The sequence below is a fragment of the Hyperoodon ampullatus genome (genome assembly GCF_949752795.1).
Source record: "Hyperoodon ampullatus genome assembly, chromosome: 18".
In the NCBI taxonomy this organism is placed as follows: domain Eukaryota; kingdom Metazoa; phylum Chordata; class Mammalia; order Artiodactyla; family Ziphiidae; genus Hyperoodon; species Hyperoodon ampullatus.
Window position 1 is genome coordinate 55890843 of NC_136931.1, and position 18006 is coordinate 55908848.

The window sequence follows — 18006 nt, forward strand, 5'->3', positions numbered from 1 at the left end:
ATGTGTGAATGGGCAAGGGAGGATGTTCATTCTACAGAGGGTTTGGGGCTCTGTGGGTCTGTAGTCAGCACATCTTGATTAAGCTTCTCTTATATGACAGACGCTGTTCTACATAGCGTGTGCTCCCCCCACCCCCACCCAGGTGCCGGAGAGCAGCACCAGGGCTGGGAACTGTCCAGAAGGACTTATCAGGGTGAGAGTTGTCTATGGGAGTTCGGGAAGGAACTGCAGGCTCTTAGAGAGCCAGGAGGCAGCATGGGAGAGCTTTCTGAAAATCTGGTACGAGGGAGACCAGGACCGAGATCTTTTTTTTTTTTTTTTGGCAGGTATGCAACCGAGGGTGTAGGGGAGACCGAAGTAGGGGAAACCTGGGCGTTAAAGGCCGATGATAATTATTGCTACTCTGTATAGCCGGCTTGGGCTGTTAACTCTTTGTCAGGAGTCGGTGTCCTTTCAATTCTCACAGCCTTTCTCTGACTTAGATACTCCTTTTGGGCCCACTTAGAGCTAAGCACACGGCGTTGAGGGTTAGGGGTTTTGAAGCTTTCTAGGAACTGTGGGACCAGATATTTATTGTCTTCAGAGTAGGAGATTTGGCAGTTGCAGGGAAGCCTACAGCTGAAATCTTCGTATTTTCTGAAGCCCTAATCAAGACCCCCATCAGTCTGAAGAGTGATTTTTCACCTTCTGTATAACCTAAGAATTTATGTGACATGGCAAAGCCTTGAGCCGCGCTTCCACACAAGGGGCAGACAGGTGATCGGAGGGTGCTCCCTACGGCGTCTGGTGGACAGCATTCCTGAAGTTCGTGTTTTCGTTTTCAAAGTGGCATACTGGTTTTGTAGCTCATTCTATTATAGTTCCATCTTCTGTGTGTAAATACATTTTGTTGGGTCCCTCACCATCGAGGAGAATCGATGCTTTAGGAAGTGGCGTGGTGTTTGAGGCGCACCCAGCACACTGGCACGTATCTCGGTTTGGGAAAGGTGGGTTTATGAGACTTCGGGACGCAGTGTTTGAAATCACAACTCAACAGAAAAGAGTCTTGGCTCCCTTGAAGGCGGGCTCCTGTGAGGTCTTAAAGTTTGGTTGTGGGGGAAGGTGCGGGAACTGGGGAGGGGTGTGTGGAAATAGGCCGGGAAGGCCTCCCTTTGGCAGAGGAGGCAACAAATTCAGGCAAGGGAAGAGAGTTGCTCCAGTCCCTCTAGTGTCTGCACTGGGCCTGGTACTTGCCCGGGCCTGGGATGCGGTGGAGGAGAGGAGGGATGCTGAAGGGGATACAGTGTCGGAGGCTCCTGAGGTCTTCATGTCAGTCCTCTCCTTCCACCACCTGGCACCACCGTGCCCTGCCCACCAGCCTCTACTCCAGACTCTCCTCCGCCTCCACCACCAGGTGACCATGGAGGAAGAAGATGAGTCTCGAGGGAAGACAGAGGAGTCAGGCGAGGATCGGGGTGACGGTCCGCCAGACAGAGACCCTACGCTTTCTCCTTCTGCTTTTATCTTGGTGAGGCAGCCAGACGCCTGGGGCCGAGGGAGGGAGGGGCCGGGAGTCCAGATTCCAGGGCCCTGACTCCTGGACCCTTGGGGAAGGAGGGGTTGGGGGGCCGGGACTCTTGGCCTGTCTGTAGGGTTTGAGTCTGGTTGTAGGGGTGTCTGGAATGGCTGTCTCCCAGCAGCAGAGCTTGTGACCTTCCGCATGCATCCCCTGACTGCTCTTTCTTTCCACCCCCTTCACCCTCACCTTTCCTTCAGCGGGCCATTCAGCAGGCTGTGGGAAGTTCCCTGCAAGGGGACCTGCCAAATGATAAAGGTATGACAGCTTCTGGTTCTTCCCAGCCCCCGGCCCCATCTCTGCATTCTTTCTCCTAATCTCATTCATATACGCTTTCCCGAGGCCTCCTGGGTGCCACCCTTGTGCTGGCACAGGGAGCCCCAGATGGGTTGGACTCCGTGGCCGTCTTGGAGGGGCTCACAGTCTGGCAGAGGGGAGACACAGTCCCAGCACAGAGGTAGCCCGAGGCACCGTGAGAGGGCAGGAGGCCCAGCGAAGCTGGTGTGGAGGGAGATGGGGTCCAGGAAGGCTTCAGTGAGGAGGTGACAGGGGACCTGTGTCTCTAAGGCTGTATGAGCGTTGTCTGGTGAAGAGGAAAGCCTGATAGGTGGGGGCGGCACCAGCAGGCACACAGCACAGGGACCACGTTGCTGGACCGAGTTGTGGGTCTTGGGGCTGGTGGGCAGAGGATGTTGGTGGGCAGGGAAGCAGGATCGCTCCGTGGGGACTGGGTCATAGCAGGGCTCAAAGGCCAAGCTGACTTGTCTGGACTTCATCCTGAGGGTGGCTGGGAGGACAAATGGATGAAAGAGTTGGTGCCTCAAAAGGGTGTTGGGAAGGTCCTTCTGGGACCCAGGTTGGGAAGCGGTTGGATGGAGGCCGGGAGAGTAGGCAGGAGCTTGGTTCCTCTGTCAAGAGCTAGGCAGTCTCTTTTTCCTCTGCCAAGCAAGGTCTCTGCATCTAGTCCCCTGTCTCCAATCCCCCATGCAAATCTCTCTCCAGATGGTTCTCGGTGTCATGGCCTTCGATGGAGGCGCTGTCGGAGCCCACGTTCAGAGCCCCGTTCCCAGGAATCAGGGGGGACTGACACGGCTTCTGTGAGTAAGAAGAGAGGGCTAGGGACCTGGACTTCTGGGGCCGGGGGAGGAAGGTCACTGGGGCCTGGATCCCTGAAATGGGGAAATGGAGTTGGGGACCCAGGCTCCTGGATCTGGGGTGCTGATCGGGGGTAGTGTTGGAGGCTCTGAGGCCTGGTCCCTTGGGTCCTGGAGGCAGTCAGTTTGAGGAGTCAGTTGGATCCTCGTGTTCTCATGGGGTCTCAGATGTCTGGGTTACTGAGAGCTTAGGGCCTGTGTGGGTCCTCACACAAGCAGGGACAGGGTGGAGCCCCTCCTGGCCTATTCCAGGTGTTGGACGTGGCTGCCGATGGCCTCCTCGCGGGGCTGGTGAGCATCCTGGATCCCCCAGATACCTGGGTTCCCAGCCACCTGGACCTGCGGCCTGGCGAGTGAGTATCTGGGCAGCTGGAGTGGGAGAGGCCCCCGGCATGGGAGTTGGACGCACCTCTGAGGCTCACTCACCCCCTGTCTTGCAGAAGCGAGGACATGCTGGAGCTGGTGGCCGAGGTCCGAATTGGGGACAGGGATCCAGTCCCTCTTCCCGTACCCAGCCTGCTGCCCCGTGTCAGGGCCTGGAGGACGGGCAAAACGGGTATGTGGGACCAGGGCTGAGTTGGCAGGCAGTCAGCCTCGGCGTCGCGTGAGCGTTAGCTGTTGTCAGTAGTAGTAGCGGTGCTGAGTACGTCATTTAGACAAAATCTGTACTGTCGTGTCTTTCTCCTGTTAGACTTCAGTAAAGGCTGTATGCACGTGCAGATGTAATTAAAGTTCAAACTGACGTGAGAGCTACCATGTGGGAGCAGTTAGCGTGCGTCGGGGCTTCTGAATATCAGTGTAACTGCGTTAGGAATTCGTCTCCCCAGGACGGGGGACTCTCAGCGTCTCCGACTCCAGGAAGAGAAAAGTCTGAAAGAGGGAAGTCTCTTGCTCGAGGTGGCACAGCCAGTTGCTTAGTGGTGGCCCTGAGCCCGGGGCCTTCTGTGTGTAAAGTGCAAGTTTTTGACTTCTGCGACGTGCACCTGCCCGAGGGAGGGTCTGCTCCCCAGCCCCGCGCACGGTGGTAAAGCCCCTGAGCAGTGTAGAGCAGGGGGTCTCAAACTCCAAAGGGCATCAGAATCACCGTGGAGGACTTGTTAATCCGCAGGTCACTAGGCCCATCCCCAGGGTTTCTGATGCGGCAGGTCTGGAGTTGGTAGAGCCCAGGAATTCACATTTCTAACTAACGCCTCAGTGACACTGCTGCTGATGCCCTGGGACCCTGATGAGAACCCTGGGTTTAGACTTCCCTTCTGCCTACATAATATCTGGGGAGGTGGGGAGGGGAGAGGAAGGCGTAGCAGGAGTTCAGCTACGAGCAGCTGTTCTGCCAGAGGCTTGCACACCCTCTGAACCAGTTCACGTTTTCCTTGTCCTTTTTTTTTTTTTTTAAGATTTAACTTTATTTATTTTTGGCTGTGTTGGGTCTTCGCTGCTGCGCGTGGGCTTTCTCTAGCTGTGGCGAGCAGGGGGCCACTCTTCACTGCAGTGGTGGCTTCTCCTGTTGGCGGAGCACCGGCTCTAGGCGCGTGGGCTTCAGTAATTGTGGCTCACTGGCTCTAGAGCGCAGGCTCAGTAGCTGTGGCGCACGGGCTTAGTTGCTCCGCGGCATGTGGGATCTTCCCGGACCAGGGCTCGAACCCGTGTCCCCTGCATTGGCAGGAGGATTCTTAACCACTGCGCCACCAGGGAAGTCCCATCCTTGTCCTTTCTTTTTTCTCACAGATCTGGGGTGACTTACTTATCCTTTAGGCTCAGGGGACATGGTGCCTGGGGCCTACCACACTCTTAGGGGCCCGCCACAAAAGTATTTTCATTTCTTTTATCATTTTTTTAAATTTTATTTGTTTATTTATTTATTATTATTATTATTTTTTTTGGCCGCACCGCATGGCTTGTGGGATCTCAGTTCCCCAACCAGGGACTGAACCGGGCCTCAACAGTGAAAGCCCAGAATCCTAACGACTAGGCCACCAGGGAACTCCCTCTTCATTTCTTTTAAAACCAGAAGCCATAGGGGATAAGTAAACAAGTGAGCGGGACAGGGTTCCAATCAAATGTTATTTACAAAAACAGGTGATGTGTGGGATTTGGCCCTTGGGCTTTAAGTGCTATCCATAGCTGTGTCCGGAACCTAATAGCTGTTTTCAGCAGGACTCTGGGGTTATGTTTTGGGTTTTTGTTGTTGTTTTTAAATATTTATTTATTTATTTATTTAGGCTGTGCCAGGTCTTAGTTGTGGTGTGCGGGATTTTTTTTTTTTTTTTTAGTTGCAGCATGAGGACTTTTAGTTGCAGCATGCATGCAGGATATAGTTCCTCGACCAGGGATCACACCCGGGCCCCCTGCATTGGGAGCACGGAATCTTACCCACTGGACCACCAGGGAAGTCCCTATGTTTTGTTTTCTTATTCCAAGTGTTTTTTGGTCTTCGTTTGGAAAATATTAAGAACGCAAGAAAAACTCACCCGTGGTCCTTTAAAAAAAACTATTTATAAGGAAGCAGATGTCTCGAGTTTGCAGACTGCTACAATCTGCAGACTTGGTTTTTGCCTCAGCTGGTGGTAATAACAGCCCGGGTAATCGGGTAGTCAGAGTTCGTGCTCAGCAAGTCCTTGAAGGCAGGGATTTTTGTCTCTTGTTTGCAGTTCTATTCTATACCCCAAACCGCGTCTGTCAGATTGATGATCAGAAAAAATGTGTTGAATGAATGAGCAAACTCCCCTTTTACAGATGAGGAAACCAAGGCAGACAGCAGTTGAGTTGCTTGCCCTCGGGCATATTGCGGGAGAGGGCTGGAGCCTGGGATCCGGGGAGGTGGCTCTGGTGCTGCCTTCTTAGCCCTGGGCTTCCCTGGCATTGTTCATGTGACCATGCCGAGTCCTTGCTGGGGCAGGATCCTGGCAGTTACATGTGGTTGAGAGAGTGGCCTCTGGACTCTGATGTGTGTGTCTGAATCCTGGCCCCGTCATCTGCCCCGGGGACAGCCTCGATCAGTTGTCTCCACATGTGTGACTTGTGGTGCTGAGACCGTGGAGTGCTTCGAAAGCGAGGTCTCGGGAGGGCGGACAAAATAACGGAGGACAGCACGATGCCTGGCCCGGTCAGTGATGTCTGAGTCCCAAGCAGATGTCGCCCCTGGGATGGGGCTCATCACAGAATGACGGGGGCACGGTGAGGACTCGGGCTGTCAGGGCTCACCAGCTCTGCCACTTTCTGACTCTAGAGAGGGAGTTTCACCTTCTCAGCCTCACTTTAGGCCTCCTGTACAAAGGGATAGATTCCCTCAAGAGGCAGCCGGCTCAGCAGGCCAGGGCCTGACCCCTGCAGGTGGTCCTAGGTTGTGCCTCCTGCGGGAACGTCACTGCTGTCATTGGTCAGGGCGGTCTTGGGCCGCAGGCCAGCTTACATCTCCGGATATGAGAGTGCGGGCTAGAGGGCCACACTGACCGAGTTTGCATCCTGACTCCCCCCGATGACTGTGCTCTAGGGGAAGATGCCACAGCTCTCTGTGCTGCAGTTTCCTCCTGGGACCCCGGGTCACAGTACCTACAGTGTGGAGCATAGGTACTGTTGTTAGGAGCATCTTACGTGTTGACACATGTGAAGCACTGGAAGCAGTGCCTGCTGGTGTGGCGAGTGCTGAGTGAGGGGGACCAGCAGATGGGGTGCTGACCTGCCTGCGGGCCCCTCCGCTGCACCGGGACAGGCACCTGACCGCCACCCTGTCTCCGCTCTTCCTTTGCAGTTTCTCCGCAGTCTCACTCTTCTCGACCCACCTGTGCCCGCCACCTCCTCACCTTGGGCACTGGAGACGGGGGCCCTGCCCCGCCCCCTGCCCCTTCCTCTGCCTCCTCTTCGCCTTCCCCTTCCCCCTCATCATCCTCCCCTTCCCCGCCTCCCCCTCCACCACCCCCGGCCCCCCCGGCCCCTCCTGCACCCCGGTTTGATATCTATGACCCCTTCCACCCCACCGACGAGGCCTATTCCCCACCGCCTGCTCCAGAGCAGAAGTACGACCCCTTCGAGCCCACTGGCTCCAACCCCAGCTCATCGGCGGGGACCCCCTCACCTGAGGAGGAGGAGGAGGAGGAGGAAGAGGAGGAGGAGGAGGAGGAGGAAGAAGAGGAGGAGGAAGGCCTGTCCCAGAGCATCAGCCGCATCTCAGAGACCCTGGCGGGCATCTACGACGACAACAGCCTGAGCCAGGACTTCCCAGGTGACGAGAGCCCGGGCCCGGACCCCCAGCCCCTGCAGCCGACTCCAGCCCCTGGCACACCGCCCCAGGCCGACTCCACCCGGGCCGACGGAGCCACCCGCCGGCGCGTCTTTGTGGTGGGGACCGAGGCGGAGGCCTGTCGGGAAGGCAAGGTCTCTGTGGAGGTGGTGACGGCCGGTGGCGCCGCCCTCCCGCCCCCTCTGCTGCCACCGGGCGACTCAGAGATTGAGGAGGGCGAGATTGTCCAGCCTGAGGAGGAGCCCAGGATGGCGCTCTCCCTCTTCCGGGCCGGCGGCCGGGCCGCACGACCCCCTCCGGCGGCCCCGGCACCCCCTGCGGCCCAGCCCCCACCCCCGCCGCCCGCCCCCCGCGCCCCCGAGGGGGACGACTTCTTGTCTCTGCACGCGGAGTCCGACGGCGAGGGCGCCCTGCAGGTGGACCTGGGGGAGCCGGCCCCCGCCCCGCCCACCGCAGACGCGCGCTGGGGCGGCCTGGACCTGCGCCGCAAGATCCTGACCCAGCGGCGCGAGCGCTACCGGCAGCGGTCGCCCTCCCCGGCCGCCGCCCCCGCCTCCGCTGCCCCCACTGGCCCGCCCACCCGCAAGAAGTCGAGGCGGGAGCGCAAGAGGAGCGGCGGCGAGGCCAAGGAGGCCGCCTCGTCCTCCTCCGGCGCGCAGCCCGCCCCGCCGGCCCCGGCCTCCCCCTGGGACTCCAAGAAGCACCGCTCCCGGGACCGCAAGCCGGGCTCCCACGCCTCGTCGTCCGCACGCCGCCGCTCGCGGTCCCGCTCCGCCCGCCGCCGCTCGCGGAGCACCGACCGGCGCCGCGGGGGCAGCCGCAGGTCCCGGTCCCGGGAGAAAAGGCGGCGGCGGCGGCGCTCAAACTCCCCGCCCCCGGCCACCTCCTCGTCGTCGTCTTCCAGGCGCGAGCGGCACCGTGGCAAGCACCGGGATGGCGGCGGCAGCAAGAAGAAGAAGAAGCGGTCGCGGTCCCGGGGCGAGAAGCGGTCTGGGGACAGTGAGAAGGGCCCTGCCCCGGCCCAGCCGCCCTCCGGCTCCACCTCCTTGGGCGGAGAGCGCGACAGCCGCCGCCGGGGGGCCGTGCCGCCCTCCATCCAGGACCTCACGGACCACGATCTCTTTGCCATCAAGCGGACCATCACCGTGGGCCGGCCGGACAAGCCTGACCCCCGAGGCCCCTCACCGGCTCCGGCCTCATCGCCCAAGCGCGAGGTCCTATACGACTCCGAGGGACTGAGCACCGAGGAGCGGGGAGGCAAGAGCAGTGAGAAGGACCGGCGCCGCTCTGGGGCTGCCTCCTCCTCCTCTTCCTCCCGGGAGAAGGGATCGCGGCGGAAGGCACTGGACGGGGGGGATCGGGACCGGGACAGGGACAGAGATAGGGACAGGGACAGGTCATCCAAGAAGGCCCGGCCCCCCAAGGAGTTGGCGCCCTCCTCAGGGCCCCCGCCAAAGCCACCTGTCAGCAGCGGCTCAGGTTCCTCGTCCTCATCGTCCTCCTCATCCTCCCGGAAGGTGAAGCTACAGTCCAAGGTGGCCGTGCTGATCCGAGAGGGTGTCAGCAGCACCACACCAGCCAAGGAGGCCACGTCTGCTGGCCTGGGCTCCATCGGAGTCAAGTTCAGCCGAGACCGAGAGAGCCGCTCCCCCTTCCTCAAGCCGGATGAGCGGGCCCCTACTGAGGTGGCCAAAGCAGCTCAGGGCAGCACCAAGCCCAAAAAGACCAAGGTCAAGGCCAAGGCTGGGGCCAAGAAAGCCAAGGGGACCAAGGGAAAGACCAAGCCATCGAAGACCAGGAAAAAGATCCGCAGCGGTGGGGGCAGCAGTGGCCCTGTGACGCTGAAGAAGTCCAAGGCGGATAGCTGCAGCCAGGCGGCGGGAGCCAAAGGGGCTGAGGAGACTTCCTGGTCCGGGGAAGAGCGGGCAACGAAGGCCCCTAGCACCCCGCCCCCCAAGGCGGCCCCTCCACCCCCTGCTCTCACGCCCGACTCGCAGACTGTGGATAGCAGCTGCAAGACACCTGAGGTCTCCTTCCTGCCAGAAGAGGCCGCTGAGGAGGCTGGAGTCCGAGATGGGGCGGAGGAGGAGGAGGAGGAAGAGGAGGAGGAGGAGGAGGAGGAGGAGCAGCAGCCGGCCACCAGCACGGCCACCAGCACGGCTGCTGCCGCTCCCAGCACCGCCCCTAGTGCGGGGTCCACGGCTGGCGACTCAGGGGCGGAGGATGGGCCAGCCCCCCGTGTCTCCCAGCTGCCCACGCTGCCCCCACCCATGCCCTGGAACCTGCCCGCTGGTGTAGACTGCACTACCAGCGGTGTCTTGGCCTGTGAGTGTCCCCTGGGGGGGCCGGGGCAGATTAGGGTGGACAGACAGGATCAGGAAGGAGGTCACATGGGGACAAACTTGGAGGCAGTGGAGATACCTTGGAAATGGTGGGTGTAGTGACCAGGACCGAGAGGGCCTTGGGTGGGTGGGGGCCAGTCAGGGTCTGTCCAGAAGGCTCCACGATGTTTGGGTGCACTGGGAGAGCACTGGGCAGATGGGAGCAGTGGGCAGCCAGTCCAGCAGAGACTGGAGGAGTGGGGTGTGTCCTGGGGTCCACCTAGAGGTAGACTGGGGTCGGCTTGGTGGAGGGACCGGAATCGGGGAGCAGGGAGCAGTGTCCCTTAAGGGATGGCAGGAGCCTTTGCTAGACTGCAGAGGTGGGGAGAGAGGCTACGGGGACTCGGGACCAACTCGTCACTGTGTGACCCTGGCCACACGCCACCCCCACCCCTGCCCCCCACACACCTTGAGTCCTAAGAACATACAGGGTGTGGGCTGGTTCTCTTGGTGGCTGAGGCCCCCTTTTCCAGTTATGAGCCTGAGACCTTATAGCCTGTCTGGGGGCCGAGGGTGGGAGGTGGCACATGGCTGGGTGAGGGTCACCCTCTTCTCTTGCGGCAACTCCCAATCCTTGTCGTCCACTCTCCACCTACTGCAGTGACTGCACTTCTCTTCAAGATGGAAGAAGCCAATCTGGCAAGCCGAGCAAAGGCCCAGGAGCTGATCCAGGCCACCAACCAGGTGGGCTTCCTTGGGGAAGAGTCCCCGCAGCCCCTTCTCTTGTCCCCTGCTTCAGGTTAGGAGAGGAACTTCGGCTCCCAGCAGGCTTTGGGGCAAGGTATCTGCCAGAAGAGGAGCCTGTTGCCCCTGGGACTGTTGGGAAATCAGGGTGGGAATAGGGGTACATGTTCCGTCCTCCCCTTCACCTCCCTTTGCTTATCCTCCAACCTTTTCCCACAGATCCTCAGCCACAGGAAGCCCCCCTCAAGTCTGGGGGTGACGCCAGCTCCTGTGCCCACCTCTCTGGGTCTGCCCCCTGGCCCCTCCAGCTACCTGCTCCCTGGCAGCCTCCCCCTGGGGGGCTGTGGGTCTACCCCTCCCACCCCCACTGGGCTGGCTGCAGCGTCTGACAAGAGAGAGGGCAGCAGCAGCTCCGAGGGACGTGGTGACACAGACAAGGTGAACTGGGCTTGGGAGAGGTGGGCTGGTGGTGACAGTTCTGCAGAGAACGCAGGCAGATACTGAGATGCAGGGGCCCGAGGAGAATGCCAGAGACTGATGCCAGCAGATGAGGACTTAGATAAAACTGAAATCACTAACTTGTAAGGAACTAAACTTTCACTTGATTAGATGATTGGGAAAGGGGTGCTAGACAGGTTTTTAAAGAATTTCATACAGAGATGGGATGCAGGTAGGGAGAGAAAGAGAGAAATAGATATGGATATAAACACACGCGTGTTTATACATATACCTACTACAGTTTACCCTTTGGTCATCTATATCTCTCTCACCCGTATCTTTTTGTGTAAGGGGGGCTCGGGGTGGTTTACAAACAAAAAATCAAGCATCTGTTCCTGGACGGAGGGAGGAAGAATGGGTGCAGGGCACACAGGTCCCCCCTCCCCCCACTACCTCTGGCTCCTCCTCCTGGGCCTTGGGGCTGTGTACCTTTTGGTTGGGTCTGGATGCTGGTCCCTATGGCCCTGTCGTCAGATGATGGCGCTGCTCACCCTTTTCGCACCCCACATACGGCGCCAGAAGGAAAGCAGAACAAACCCCCGTGTTATAAGCGGAGGTGGGGCCACAGCTTTGATGTGTACTTGTCCATGGCCTGTGCCATGGGCTGCGGGACAGGGACAGTACAGGCCCTGGGACGAGCAGCAGGTCCCTGTTGTGCCAGTGAGGCTGCCCTGTCTGTTCTCTGCCAGTGTCCTCTCTCACCACATATGAGACGGGTGCAGGCCACAACCCTTTTCTCTTGGCCGCATATTTAGAAACCCACTCCCGTGGGGCTAGGGAGGCCTGAGGAGTCCCCCCGGGGTGGCCGTGGCTCCCCCAGCAGCTCAGTAGCTCACCCGACAGTTGGCATTCGTGCTTCATGGGAGATGTTGGCCCTGAAGTCCGGGGTTTCCTGCCCTTCCCAGGCCTCAGTTTACCTGCCCCCATCTTCTCTGGGATGATAGGGAACAGCCGCCTGGCTCAGGTCTGTCTCCCTACCAGACTGTAAGGGCAGGGGACACATGGGTCCTGGTCATGGACGCCTGGGACAGCCCAGGGTCCAGCCTGGAGGAGACGCTAGTGACACTGAGAGGCCCAGGCCTGGCCTGGGGTCTGGGGCGACTGTAGCAAGGGGAGAACAGGGCAGACCCTAAGCAGGATTTCTACCTCTGGGGGTAGCTGGATGGTCAAGAAGTCTGAGCTGGCGAGGCGGGGGAGGGGTTCTGCAGGAACTCACCTGGCCTTTGCTGGCCCTTCTTCCCACTGTCGCCACCCCCGCCAGTATCTGAAGAAGCTGCACACGCAGGAGCGGGCAGTAGAGGAGGTGAAGCTGGCCATCAAGCCGTATTATCAGAAGAAGGACATCACCAAGGAGGAGTACAAGGACATCCTGAGGAAGGCCGTCCACAAGGTAGGGCCCAGAGGGGGACAGGATGCGCAGAGGTGGGGAGAGGATGAGACGGAGTGAGGGACGTGAGCAGACAGGCGTACAGAGATGGGGAGACAGAGGGGCAGTGGGTCACTCCGGAAGGCGAGAGGGTGACAGGATTGCCTCAAGCCCACCTGGGCCTGTTCTGCTGGCATCAGGGGGACAAGTAGGGACGTTGGCCGGGATCTCGGCGGAGGGGTTCCCATCCCAGTCCCCAGCTGCGCTTAGCAGTCCAGGTGCAGGGGACCCTGGGGGATGGCGGTGACTGCAGCTGCCCCTTGCCCCCCAGATCTGCCACAGCAAAAGTGGGGAGATCAACCCGGTGAAGGTGAGCAACCTGGTGCGCGCCTACGTCCAACGCTACCGCTACTTCCGCAAGCACGGCCGCAAGCCAGGGGACCCCCCGGGGCCCCCACGGCCGCCCAAGGAGCCGGGACCCCCTGACAAGGGCGGCCCGGGCCTGCCCCTGCCCCCTCTCTGAGATCCCCAGCCACCCCTTTCCTCCTTCGCTGCCTCTCTGGAATTCTGGACGTATTTATGGCTCCGCCTCCCTACGTCCCTCCCCTGTCAGTGGGATGATTGGGGGAGGGTTGCTGCGGGAAAGAGGAGAGCCCCCTGCCCAGCCCCACTGCCATCTCCCTCGCCCCAAGCCTGTGCCCATCGCCCCTCCCCTCTGTTCGTGCCCCTCCCCCAATTTCATTAAAGATTTCATGAAATGTCACCCCTGAGCCCCAGGACTTTTAGCCCTTTCTTTTCAGAGTCCGGTTTGGGAAAGGGTTGGGGAGGAGCCTTGGCCCAAGTGTGAGGGTGGTTAGCGGGGAAGTAGACGCTGTGACTTGGGAAAAGTGCGTTCCTCTCACTGGGCCCGTTTCTTCGTCTATGAAGTGGGTGTTGTGAGGATTAAGAAAGACGCAGGCGGGTGAAGCACTTAGAACCGGACCGGGCACATAGGAGGCCGTTGCTACTGATAGAGAGTGGTGAGGTCCCTGCCCCACCTGACCAGTGTCTGCCCAGCTCAGGGCCTCTAGGTGCCGTTTGTCTAACCTTGGAATTGCCCCAGAAACAGGGTCTTTGTCCTCCATTCAGTTGGATTCTCTTTTTACCAGTCCTATGAGGCTGGGGTGATCTGACTGACTCCCCCAAGATGGAGAGGGAAACTGAGGCACGGAGCAGCAAGGGCCACACAGTGAATCAGGGCTGTGCTGGCCTCCGTCAGCCCCTGCTACCCAGAACCCAGGCGCGGTGAGGAGAGGTGGGTGCAGCCAGGCTGCGGGGGGAGGGTGGGTTCCGGTTGGGGGTGGGCTCAGAATTCCTTTACAACTGGCCCTCGCAGGCCCACACGGAGGGGAGCCCAGGGCCCGGAAAGGAGAAGGACTTGCCTGAGGTCACCTAGCAGGAGTTGGGAGGGGACCCAAGGCCCCTGACAGGCAGGACAGTCAGGCGAAAGGCTCTGTGCTTACTGGACGTCGGCCTGAACTGTTTATAGGCAAGATGGGGGTTCCAGATTGAGCCCCAAGGCCGCCCTCAAAGAGTGGCAACCTTAGAGTCAGACCTGGATTCTGACCTGTCTTGTATTTTCCTACTTTGTGAACTTTGCTCCTCTCTAAGCCTCAGTGTCTTGGTCTATAAAATGGGGGTGACTGTCACCTACTCACCAGGCCACAGGGAAGAGGTAAGGAGTGTCAGCTGCCCCCTGCACGGTGCCTGGCCTTTATGCAGTGAGCACCTAGGATATGAGTGGCTTGCACAGATGGATAAACAGGCCTTAAGAAGGAATAACCCCCAACTCGGGTCAGGGCTGGCCCAGGGACAGTGAACACCAGACAGACAAGTGATGACCATGGCCGGAACCAGTTTATTGGTCGAGGTGGAAGGTGAGCGCTCAGGCCTCCCCAGTGACCTAGAAGTCCATGTCCTCGACCAGGTCCTGGAGGTAGGCCTTGTACTGGTCTGAGGTGAGGGAGAGTGGGTGGCTGTTAGAAATGTGAAGGTCCACAGTGTTCTCCAGGGAGGAGGCACCCCCTACCCGCGCCATGTCTAGCAGGGCTCTGAGGCACATGGGGACAACCTGAGGGAGGTGGGGGAGAAACAGTCAGGGGAAGCACCCAGCACCATCTCTGTTGGGGATGGGGTGAGTAGACTACAATTCCCAACAGCCCCCACTGTAACCCAGGATGAACCGTTAGGCCCAGGGCTGCTGGGCGTTACAGTCTTCCCCATATTCACCACCAAGGGAGGCAGTAAATGGTTCTTAAGGCTGAGGCTGCTGAGGGGTTCCTGGAAGCTAGAGCCGAGCAGCTTGTGAGCAGAAGGACTCCTGGGAGCTGTAGTACCTCACACAGGCCGCTAGGACTTGTAGTCCACCAGCTTCCACATGGTTGGGAGAACGCAAATACAGGCTTTGGGGGTGAGGCCGTGGGAGGGACACCAGAGGCTCCTGAGGAGGAACTGGTACTTTCAGAGACTCTTAGGAGTTGTAGTTTCTCCGAGGGGACTGTGGGAGTTGTAGTTCCCAGAAGCAACCTCCTCCCTTTTAGCATCTACCCCTCAGCTCCAGGAGCCTGGGGCTGCAGTACCTTGACCATCACGAGCCTCTTGATCCATGGTTGGTCCTGGGGCCATGACTGCCCCACGCAGAACCAGAGGGTGTAGCGTGGTGAGCGTCTGCTTCCTTCGATGAAGGCAATCAGATCTGGGGGCCCAGGAACCTAGTCAGGGATGGGAAGAAGACCTCTACCTGCCCCTCCTTGCTCCCCCAAAACCTCAGTAACATCCTCATCTTCTTCTCTGATCTAAAACTCAACATATCTCTGCCACCATGACCAGGGGGCTGTTGATTTGGGGAAAGTCCCTCCAGTTCTGGCACAGCTGAAATGCTCCTCCTCCCTTCCATCAGGCCTGGGCTGGAAGGTAGGCCTCCACACACACCTCCCGGAGCCTCAGCATTTGGATGGGGAAACAGGCCCAGGAGGGGAGTCCGCTCCCCCAAGGATGCTCAGTGATTCTGGAGTATAACGTGGTTGGTGGTTACTGCTCTTTAACCCTTCAAGGCCATGCCGTCCAATATGTAGCCATTAGCCACCGTGGCTATTTAAGTTTTAATTGTATCTAATTAAAATCAAATAAAACTTTAAAAACTCACTTCCTCATCTGCACTCACCTCATCTAAGTACTCAGTAGCCACATGTAGCTAGTGGATACCATATTGGGCAGTGGAAATACAGAGCATTTGCATCATTGCAGAAAGGTCTGTTTGGAGAGCACAGCCCTAAAGGATTTCTTTCTCCTGCATCTGTCTTTCCACCATAATTGTAATAAATGATAACGACTGTGGCAGCTAATTCCCTGAAGCACCTTCTGTACGCGGGGCCCTGTGCCTCCTGCCAGCTCCAGGCAGGTGAGAGAGAGGAGACAGTCCTCAGACTCCACAGGTTCAGAGCAGTCCAGTCCTTCTCCCCACAGGTTCAACCACAAGCAGAGCAGCAGGGTCTGAATTCGATCCCAAACCTCCTGGCCCCAGAGTTTTTAACCACCATTGCCTGCCGTTTCCACAGCAGAGCTAAGGCCCCGCCTCACTCACCTGCTATGAAGGGCCCCATGTTGAACACGCCTCCTTCCCTGTCCTTGGGCACCTCACCATCAGGCCTGTGACCACTGTTGGGGAGGAGTTCCTCGCCCACGGCCCAGTACACATGGCAGTGCCCCAGCCTCTGGGCCCAGAGCCACTGCCCAGCCCTCCACAGAGCCAGTCCCCCGCCCAGGCAGCTCAGCACCCGCTGCACATAGTCTGTCACTCCCCTGTCTGTCAGGGACGCCGCGGGGTCTGGCAGTCTTATTGGCTGCCCAGGCAGCGTCCTGTCCCCTGCTTCTGATCCCACCAGCCGCAGGCCCCCCGGGCAGAAGACAGTCTGCTGGAAGACTTGGCAGCCCCGGTAGAAGACGGTCACCTCGAACTCCCACTCTGAGCAGCAGCAGCAGTAATGTGAAGGGGAGAGAGAATGAGGGCACGTCAGGGGGCTTACGGCCCAGCCCTAACCCCTCCCACCCCACAGCTGGCGCTCACCTTCCTCGCTCACCAACAGCTGCTTCAGTGGGTTTTCAGGGAGTCCCGGCTTTGGGCAAGGAGCAGGGACATCTAAATTGGGGCTCAGCAAGAGCTGAGGGGGGTTCTCGGGGGCCATGGTCAGACTTGAGGGCCCTCCCTCTGGGGCCAAGTCCATGTCACTCAGTAACTTCTCCAGAATGTCTTCCTGGAGAGAAAAAAAAAAAAAAAAGGATCCAGGTATTTCCACAGCCTTTTCTGGAGACTTCCCATGGACCAAGCTTTGTGCTCAGCAATGTGGGGACCCATTGAGGAGACAGACCTGAGCTTTGCCCTCAAGGGGCTTCTAACCTGGGGCACAGACAGTAAAGTATGTACAGCTTTGATGTATGCCGGGCACTACAGTGGCCCGAGGGGAGCAGCTAATTCCACCCAAGGATCTGGCTCTCTGCAAGCAAGACCTGGGCAGAGAGGGCTGGGAAGAATTTCAGAGGGGACTTCCCCTGGCACAGACATCAGCAAGATCAAGGAGAGAGAGGTTCTGAGTTCCCCAAACGCTGAGAGAACCCTGCACAGGGAGGAAAGCTATTAAATCCTAGAAAGGTGGATTAGGCCCTTGAATGCCTGCTGAAAGCTTTGAATTTTCTCCTGAGGATGCTGGGAAGCCACAGAGGGCTGTGGGCAGGGGGTGGGGGGACAGGGTCAGCACTGAGTCAGGTTGGGGACAAACTGCAGGGGACAGAATGGAGCCTGGGGTGATGGTCCAGGGGAAGAAGATGAGGCCTGAATAGCCCCATGAGGATGCAGAGAGGGGATGGGGCAGAGACTGCGAGCAGGATGGTCGGGGCGCATTCTTACCTGGATATCAGAGGTACTGCATCTGCCATGGGTGTCTAGAGAGGTGTCTGGCTCAGGTAGGTCCCCAACTCCTGTGGAGAAAGGTGGGGAGTGGAGTGGGGGCGCTGGGGACACTCGAAATCCCATCCCTCTAAGTGAAGCCTCACTTCCAGCACACCTGAGGTCACAAACTCATAGATCTTGTGCGGGTTGTGGGGGTCCTTGCTGTGGTCCTCTGCTAAACGCAACGCTTCCTTCCGGTTCAGGGCGGACCGGAAATTCCTCTTCCAGGTGGGCAAGTCCGGCTTATCCTTCCCAGGAGTGTAGGCACCACTGGCCTCAGCCCAGGCCTAGGGGACCAGTGGTACCAAGATAGTGGAGAGGATGACTTAGACCTTGCCCCAGGGGTCCCAACCCTGTCTCCTCTTGTCCTAACACCGTCCTCCCCCCGACACGTTCTAACTTGGCAAGGTTCCATCCCCAAACTCTCAGATTCTCTGCGCCCCGAACCCCCCTACCACCACCCTTCAAAAACCTTTGCTTTTAAGCCAGCCTTCCAGGTCCTAATGGGTGTCTAACTCTGCCACCAACCTGCCCCAGGACACCCTCTGTAATAACCCCGCCCCCTCGCACTCTAACTCGGCTTACCACCACCGGTGTATCCTAATTTGGTGGTAAGAAACCTCAGCTTCAGGGCCAAGTCTCGCCTCTTAATATTCCAAGACCGGCTCCCAGAAATTCTACAACCAAGAGCCCCACCCCGGGGGCCCCGAACTCCCCAGGATGCATTTCCTTCACTTTCCCGATTCTGTTACCGGAACCTGCCAGCTCTAATCCTGACTGCTCTCCGACACCAGTCCGTGGATCCTACTAACTAAACCCCTTCCCGTTCTAACTCCACCCACCTCAGTCTGTCAGAATGACAGCCGGCCTCTCCATGCCTCCTAATCCCGCCTTCTCGGCCCCGCCCCCTCGGGGTCCGCCCCCTCGGGGTCCACCCCGCCCGGCGCGGCCGCACCTGGAAAATGCCGAAGTCCTCCAGCTGGGCATCCTGCCGCAAGCCATGCTTCCAAGGGATGCGGAAGCGCGTGCGGCTCTCATCCAGCCAGGCCACGCCCTCCAGCTGCCCCTGGTCCAGCTGAGATACCAGCCAGGGCAGAATGCGAGGCTTTTGTGTTCCCATGGTCCGGCCTGCGCGCAGAGAACAGGT

At 59.0% G+C, this 18006-nt stretch overlaps 2 protein-coding genes across 3 annotated transcripts; one reads left to right on the forward strand and one right to left on the reverse strand.

The window, feature by feature from the left end:
- Positions 1-1393: 1393 nt before the first annotated feature.
- On the forward strand, positions 1394-12645 carry SCAF1 (SR-related CTD associated factor 1). Its single transcript, XM_079723936.1, has 10 exons — positions 1394-1507; positions 1756-1813; positions 2558-2652; positions 2962-3062; positions 3150-3265; positions 6458-9271; positions 9929-10011; positions 10231-10449; positions 11771-11899; positions 12207-12645. The coding sequence occupies exons 1-10, from the start codon at positions 1400-1402 to the stop codon at positions 12396-12398; spliced, it is 3915 nt and encodes a 1304-aa protein (XP_079580062.1). The 5' UTR covers positions 1394-1399; the 3' UTR covers positions 12399-12645.
- Positions 12646-13766: 1121 nt separating this feature from the next.
- IRF3 (interferon regulatory factor 3) lies at positions 13767-17979 on the reverse strand (the record flags this gene model as incomplete). Of its 2 annotated transcripts, XM_079724445.1 has the most annotated exons (7): positions 13767-13985; positions 14494-14609; positions 15498-15878; positions 15981-16167; positions 16818-16888; positions 16975-17146; positions 17815-17979. In XM_079724445.1, the coding sequence occupies 7 exons, from the start codon at positions 17977-17979 to the stop codon at positions 13818-13820; spliced, it is 1260 nt and encodes a 419-aa protein (XP_079580571.1). In that variant the 3' UTR covers positions 13767-13817. The 2 variants fall into 2 exon arrangements, with proteins under 2 accessions (XP_079580571.1, XP_079580572.1); XM_079724446.1 differs by lacking the exon at positions 15498-15878 and having other exon boundaries at positions 14494-14625; positions 15994-16167.
- Positions 17980-18006: the final 27 nt, after the last annotated feature.

Excerpts from the sequence above, each read along its gene's own strand:
- SCAF1 (XM_079723936.1), top strand. The coding sequence starts at position 1,400 with ATGGAGGAAGAAGATGAGTCTCGAGGGAAGACAGAGGAGTCAGGCGAG. Across the intron at positions 1,508-1,755 it reads CTCCTTCTGCTTTTATCTTG|CGGGCCATTCAGCAGGCTGT; the intron begins GTGAGGCAGCCA and ends CCTTTCCTTCAG. Across the intron at positions 9,272-9,928 it reads TACCAGCGGTGTCTTGGCCT|TGACTGCACTTCTCTTCAAG; the intron begins GTGAGTGTCCCC and ends CACCTACTGCAG.